The 7752-nt window shown below is 35.1% G+C and overlaps 1 protein-coding gene across 1 annotated transcript; it reads left to right on the top strand.

The window, feature by feature from the left end:
* Positions 1–1108: 1108 nt before the first annotated feature.
* Positions 1109–6376, top strand: LOC125836510 (probable phospholipid-transporting ATPase 4). The gene is made up of 11 exons (XM_049515678.1): positions 1109–1564; positions 1657–3113; positions 3207–3317; positions 3403–3679; positions 4056–4144; positions 4279–4363; positions 4462–4671; positions 4881–5006; positions 5120–5218; positions 5321–5512; positions 5715–6376. Exons 1-11 carry the CDS (start codon positions 1127–1129, stop codon positions 6360–6362), a joined length of 3732 nt encoding a protein of 1243 aa, XP_049371635.1. The 5' UTR covers positions 1109–1126; the 3' UTR covers positions 6363–6376.
* Positions 6377–7752: the final 1376 nt, after the last annotated feature.

Here is a 7752-nt window from a genome sequence, read left to right as displayed (position 1 = left end):
TGGGAATCTGCATTCCTTGTAAGATTAGCATTAAAACAGAACACATAGTAATAATAATATAAAAAGAAGAAAATTTGCTTAGGAAATATCAACCAGAGTCCAAAGCAGCATATACAGTGGAAATTGTAGTTTATTTAAAAGGCCTGCTTCTGCTTGATCCCAAGTATATTATTTACACCATCAAAGAATATGGTACAGTAAATGAAGTTGTTTCTTTCTTAATCAGAGATTTTAACTTCGAGCCTTGGATATAAAAAAGTCTTTGATAAAGAGCGACTCATCCCGAATAGGGCCCAACGCACAAATTCAGAATAATCTGACTCTAATATAATTACCGGAAACAGGTTGGAAAAAAAACGAGTATAGTATAAAGAGGTAGTAATATAATTTTGGTGAATATTTGGCATATGCAAATTGTCTTTTCCTAAGTGAGATGCCGGTTAATGCTGAAGCAACAACGTGGTCTTTTGCATAATACCTTAAGCAATAGACAAGTTAAAAGAAACTTCCTTTCTTGAGATTGCCGTCTACAAAATAAAAACAATCTAAATAAAGATAGATAATAAAACTTAATAATAAATAATATTTTTTTTGTTTCATGTCCTGCACTTTGTAGTAATCGTCAAATATAGTCCTTGGAGCATCGTGCCAAAACGGATTATACCTAAATTTTAAAACAACCTTTTTGCTAATTGATTATTTTTACACTATTAGATCACATCAAGATAAACACAATCTATCCAACTAAGATTGATTACTTGAAAAATAAGAACATAATACATAAAAGTGCTCTTAACTTGGTTTTATTTGACATTATGCCATTCAACTTGTATAGAGTTGAACAAGTTAACACGTGTGTCCAAGTTATGTACACCAAAAGTTGAAGGACATAGATGTCAGCTGAGACAAATTTAGAAAAAGCTAGTGAAAATTAGTTGCATTAGAACATCAAATGGTTAACTGTAATTTTTTTTTTATGGAGGACTAAAGTTGTAATTAAGGGTATATTTCAAGGATCAAGAAGGCAATTTTCTTATAATTTTTTTAGTTCAAGTATATGTGTTGTTATTAGTTGAATATCAAACATTGGAGTAGACATACATTTTTTTTTCTCCATTTCCCTGAAATGGAAACAGGAAGAAAGAAACAGAAACTAAAATGGAGCAAACTGTATACATTCTCATGTTTGAATCCTCAAACTAATGAAGGTGATCCTACTTCTTTTTCTTTTGTTGCTGGTGCACCATCACCTCAAAGTTTCATTGGTCAGCCAGGTTATTCAAGGGTAGTTTTTTGCAATGAGTCACATTTTCACAAGCACAAACATTACAAGTATCCTAACAACTATGTATCCACAACAAAATACAACATTGTCACCTTCTTTCCTATAGCACTTTTCGAGCAGTTTCGTCGTGTTGCCAATCTATATTTCTTGTTAGCTGCTGTGCTATCTGTCACTTCCTTAGCTCCATTTACTCCTGTTAGTGTTATTTCACCACTTGTTTTCGTCGTTGGGATTAGTATGCTCAAGGAGGCTATGGAGGATTGGAATAGATTCTTGCAGGTACTTAAAATGTTTTGATTGAAAACATCATAGTGTCATACAGAGTGTTCTGTTTTTACCTTAACATTTTTGTTTTTGTTTTGGTATTGTAGGACTTGAAGGTGAATGCAAGGAAAGTTAAGGTTCATATAGGAAATGGTGAATTTGTAGAGAAAGCTTGGAAAGATGTATATGTGGGAGATGTGATTAAAGTTAACAAGAATGAGTATTTTCCAAGTGATCTTTTGTTGCTTTCATCAAGCTATGAAGATGGTCTTTGTTATGTTGAGACTATGAATCTAGATGGTGAGACTAATCTGAAAGTTAAGAGAAGTTTGGAAGTCACACTTGGTCTAGATGGGGATGAACAGTTCAGCAATTTTTTAGCCACGGTTCGTTGTGAGGATCCAAATCCAAACCTTTATACATTTGTAGGAAATTTGGAGTTGGAAAATGAATCTCATCCTTTGTGTCCAACTCAAATTCTTCTAAGGGATTCAAAGCTCCGAAACACTGATTATATCTATGGAGTTGTGGTGTTTAGTGGACCGGATACAAAGGCTGTGAGGAACTCCACAAGGTCACCATCTAAGCGTAGTCGAGTAGAAAGGAAGATGGATTATGTAATTTATGTCCTTTTTGTCATGCTCATTTTGATATCGCTGGTATCTTCTATCGGTTCAGCTGTACTCACGAGATCTTATGCTGTTAAGTGGTATTACCTTGACGTGAAAAATGGTACTGATTCATCTTTTAATCCATCAATGCCGGTTTTATCATGGTTGTTGCAATTCATAAGGGCTTTAGTGTTGTATGGCTACTTGATACCAATTTCCTTATATGTTTCGATTGAAGTTGTTAAAGTTTTACAAGCTATGCTCATCAATAAGGACCAGAAGATGTATGATGATGTAACAGATAAATCAGTTGAGGCAAGGACTTCGAATTTAAATGAGGAGCTTGGACAGGTGGAAATGATTCTGACTGACAAAACAGGCACATTGACTTGTAACCAAATGGAATTTAGGAAATGTTCAATTGAAGGGATTTCATATGGGGGTGAAATCACAGAAATTGATCTTGCAGCATCAAGGAGAATGAACATTGAGGTGGAGAGATATCGGTTCAGTCTAGGTGGATATGATCCCGCTGGTCGAAGCCTAGAGATGTTTGAGTTCTCAATGGCTGATACAACAACAGAGAAGATGGCCCTTGGTTTAGATAAAGGAATGGAGACACCAAATACAACAACTCCAAGAAATTCTATTACAAGAAGAGACATGGCTATTAAGGGATTTAACTTTAGGGATGATAGACTAATGGACAAAATGTGGATTAATCGATCTAATGTATCAGATATGATGATGTTCTTTCGCGTAATGGCTCTATGTCACACCGGTATTCCTATTGAAAATGAGAAAAGTGATAGAATGAAATATGAGGCAGAGTCACCGGAGGAAGTATCCTTTCTGATAGCTGCACAAGAGTTTGGTTTCAAGTTCTGTCATAGAACTCAGTCTGTGATGGTTGTTGAAGAACTTGACCCTTCTTCCGGAATGGATGTTAAAAGGTGACTTTCAACTAATTTAATTCATTTTCATCTTCTTTTCTTTCAATTCTCCATTTCTTCTCATTACTTAGGTCATTTTGCTATTGCATATAGGGAATACAAGCTTCTGAATCTTTTAGAATTCAACAGCTCTAGAAAGAGGATGTCTGTGATAGTGAGAAATGAAAATGGAGACATCTTTCTCCTTTGCAAAGGGGCTGACAAGTAAGATGAAATTACTTGCATTACTTCAACTGTTTAGTGATTTAGATTTTCTAGTATGTTTCTAAGTCTCTCTGTTGTTCTGCAGTGTTATTCTTGATAGACTTGCAGAAAATGGTAGGACATACCAGCAAGCGACAACTGCGCATCTCTCAAACTATGCAGAAGATGGATTGAGAACCATGCTTTTTGCATACAAGAAAATAAAGCCAGATGAGTATGAGAAGTGGAACTCACAATTTACACAAGCCAAAGCTACTATAGGTCCAGAAAGAGAGGACCTACTAGAAAATGTCTCTGAAATGATTGAGAAAGATTTGATCCTGCTAGGTGCAGTAGCAATAGAAGATAAGCTACAAAAAGGGGTAAGTTTTCTGTTCTTTTATTAATCTTCCACAGCAACTTACTGAGCTAGTTTCGCATCTTGGTGTTTTCTTGATAAGCAACACCAATGTGCACTTTGTCCTTTCTCCCGCCAGAGTCCAGAATTTTGGACAAATAGGTTAATATAGCATCATATGATGTCTAGAGGAAAAAGTCAAAAAGCTCTATTTTTCACCAACATCTTTCTCCGCCTCCTATCAAAGCTATGTAGGCAAAAGGTAAGATGAGAAAGCTAGTGTGACACGGAGGGGGGCGAGGAGGAGGTGTTGACCAAATTATAACTCTAATATGATGCATTAAAAAGAAAAAAGACACTTATTTTAAAGGATGGAAACGATTCTGCTCGACTTCTTTCAGGTACCAGAGTGCATAGATAAACTAGCACAAGCTGGATTGAAGATCTGGCTGCTAACTGGAGATAAGACAGAAACAGCAGTTAACATTGGGTGAGAACTTACTTTCTTCTTGAGATAGCAAAAGTATGCAGCTTTTGAAATATTATCTATTATTCAAAGAATCTAAATGAAGCACAAAGAAAGGTCATTCTATAGCTAAATTTACTTCCTCTCAAATCTTGCAGATATGCTTGCAGTTTACTTCGGCAGGACATGAAGCAAGTTCATTTGACTCTAAGCAAAGAGGCTGAGTCAAAAAATCTCATGAAGGTGAAAACAAATATCATTTGCTTCAAATAGATAAAAGAATGATGTGGAGTAAAATAGAATTGGAATTAAGGTAGTCAACTTTTTGTCTAGTTTTTCAGGTCATGAGAGAAGATATATTGGGTCAGATTGAAAGATACAATCAAATGGTCATTAAAGAAGACACAAAGGACCGACCTTTCGCGTTGATAGTGGATGGAAGAGCTCTTGAAATTGCCTTGAGCAATGACATAAAGGACCAGCTTCTAAGACTAGCCGTTAGATGTGATTCTGTCATATGCTGTAGAGTTTCTCCCAAACAAAAAGCTCTGGTATGTCATCATTTTTTATGCTTAGGATGGTCTAATGTTGTTTCACATTTAAAGAAAATCCTTTTTCATCTGCTTAAAATCAGATAAACAAAATGATCTTTCAAATTCCTAAGAACTTAATCTTTGTCAAAAAAAATTCTAGATACAATTTCATATTCATATTTCACTACACAAGTTTATATGAGTAAATTTCTGGCTGGAATTTCTAGATCACAAGATTAGTTAAGCAACATACTGGCAAGACAACTTTAGCTATAGGCGATGGCGCAAATGATGTAGGTATGATTCAAGAAGCAGATATTGGTGTTGGAATCAGTGGCATGGAAGGAATGCAGGTAAATGCTTTCTATCCTTAAATTTGTGATTGGCTTCTCGTTTTGGTAAATTCTACAGCTATTGAAGCCCAATCTTCAAAATAACTTCTAATGTTGATTACTGAGATTTACAGGCTGTTATGGCAAGTGACTTTTCAATGCCTCAATTTCGTTTCCTGGAGCGCCTACTTATAGTCCACGGTCACTGGTGTTATAAGAGGATCTCCAAGCTTGTGAGTGAAAAATCCTTCTTTTACTCCCAAGACTGAAAATTTTCTCCATCCTTAAATCTCAGTGCACTAATAACAATTTTGTTCTTCATTTTGATGCTGCAGATTCTATATTTTGTCTACAAGAACGTCGCTTTTGGCCTCACGTTGTTCTTCTATGACATCCTCACCACTTCCTCAGGGCAAGTTCTATTTGATGATTGGTACATTGTCATTTTCAACGTCTTTTTGACATCTTTGCCTGTAATCTCCTTGGGTGTGCTAGAACAGGATGTTTCATATGAAGTCTGTCTTAAGGTAAAAATTAAGAACTTACACTAATCCACCCCTAGACCCCTCCTAATTGTTTACCATTGTGCATTGTTAGGCTTCATATGTAACATGATGTGTTTGTTTTTTTTGTACTACTTAGGCTGCATATAATGTAGGGACTATAATTCCTTACAATGGCTTTTCATCAAAAATCTAATCACTTTTTTGATGTTTTTCATTGGAGAAGTTTCCAACCCTTTATCAGCAAGGACCAAAGAATATCTGCTTCAGCTGGAAACGAATCATCGGATGGATACTAAACGCGTCATTTACATCACTAGTAATCTTTACAATCAGCATAAGTGCACTTTCCCCAGCGGCTTTCACACAAGGGGGAGAAGTGGCAGACATTGGACACATTGGTGCAATTACGTACACTTGCATAATCTGGACAGTGAACTGCCAAATCGCGCTAATAATAAACCATTTCACTTGGATAAGCCATTTACTCATATGGGGTAGCATTATTTGCTGGTACATATTCTTGTTCTTGTATGGAATGATCCCACCAGACTACTCAAAAACAGGATTTCACCTCTTAACAGAAGCCATAGGACCTGCAGCAATATTTTGGATTGTTACATTGCTAGCTGTTGTAGCTTCACTACTTCCATACTTCATTCACATTGTTATTCAAAGATCATTCTTGCCTATGGATGATCATTTGATCCAAGAAATGGAACATTTTAGAATGGATATCATCGATGGACCGATGTGGTTGAAGGAGCAACAGAAATCCAAGGAAAAGACTAAAGTTGGATTTTCTGCTAGAGTTGATACCAAGATTAGGCAGTTGAAGGAACAGTTGAACAGAAGGAAAAAAATCAATGTTTAAGTCTGTTACAAATAGTCATAACTATAAATCAGTGTAAATTTATTTTTTTATCTTTGTATACTCATAAATATAGGTTCTTAGGTACTTCATATTATTTAGCTAGCTCTATACTAATAGAAAAGGGGTCTAGTGTTTACCAATAATTTAGAGATGTTTAATTTGCTATACATGTAATTTTTGTACTCTAAATATTTTCTTGGGAAAATTACAGCCCAAAGTCTAGTACAAATAATGTATACTTTATACTAAATATACACATACTATATAATATACATACTTATACACAACATATACAACTCATGAAGTGTATAGATAGTGTATACTTTAGTCATATTGATAAACTAGATAGCCGAAGGTACATTTATCTAAGTTTCCATATTTTGTTTATGGAAATGGAACATGAATGAAATGGTGGGCCTAGCAGCATTCATAAATGGGCCTGGGGCTGAATCTGGGCCAGGCTAAACAAGCTAAGCCTCAAGCACCAAGATGTTAGCCCAAAATCTGTATTTTGTTCACTATTTGATTTGCCAATGAATTAGGAAGTGTGTGTGGGTGCGTGGGGGTGTGGTAGTTAAGTCGGATAATTTGTAGCTAAAATAAAATGTTGTTTTATAGAGAACGTATGATTGTAGCAGAACACGAAAAATTGGTTCACGTAATGAAATGTTGTTATAAAAGATGATTATTATAGACAAGATTGTCGATATAACTATTTGAAAAGGGAAGGTAATAAAATGCATGCAAGTTACATGTTCTTTTTTTATTCTTGTTTTTTAGGTTAGACCTGAAGAAATCGTTAATTAAGTAATTCAAGTGAAATTAATTATTTTCTCCATATAAAGTACTACGACAACATAGCTTTACGGAGTATGAGGGTTGCTCAATTAGTTGAGCATCCTTTGTCCCTTATTATGGTGAAAGATCGAATCCCATCACCCTCCGCCCCACCCCAACCAAAAATAAAATAAAATGCAACTTATGGTCTCATCAAAAGTACTAAATTTTTGTGAACATGCTAAGTGACTTTGATAAAGTGTAGACTATAAAAATCATCACTTGTTATTGTTGTAAACAAAATGAGTACATGAGGCTTACTATGGTAATAATTTTGCATACAAAATGTAGACAACCTAAGAAACAAAAAAGCAAATAGTTGTCCCCCCCTTCTCCTAATGTTTTCAAATAAATTTAGATCGAACATTATCAACACCAATTGTTTACTTTCTTAGAGTGCTGACAATAAAATCATCTTTTTGTTTGCTTTTGTTACAAAAATACTTACAAGAAAGAGTACTACGGACCCCTCATGGACTCAAAAGAACTTGGTTCCACATTTTTTGGTCCCTATAAAATTATTTCATTCTTAATTATTTCTATAGAAAAAATA

The sequence above is a fragment of the Solanum verrucosum genome, unplaced genomic scaffold (genome assembly GCF_900185275.1).
Source record: "Solanum verrucosum unplaced genomic scaffold, falcon-dt-bn FXZP01000278.1, whole genome shotgun sequence".
In the NCBI taxonomy this organism is placed as follows: Eukaryota; Viridiplantae; Streptophyta; class Magnoliopsida; order Solanales; family Solanaceae; genus Solanum; species Solanum verrucosum.
The sequence above is the reverse complement of the archived record's forward strand: the minus strand, read 5'-3'. Positions and strand labels throughout refer to the sequence as shown.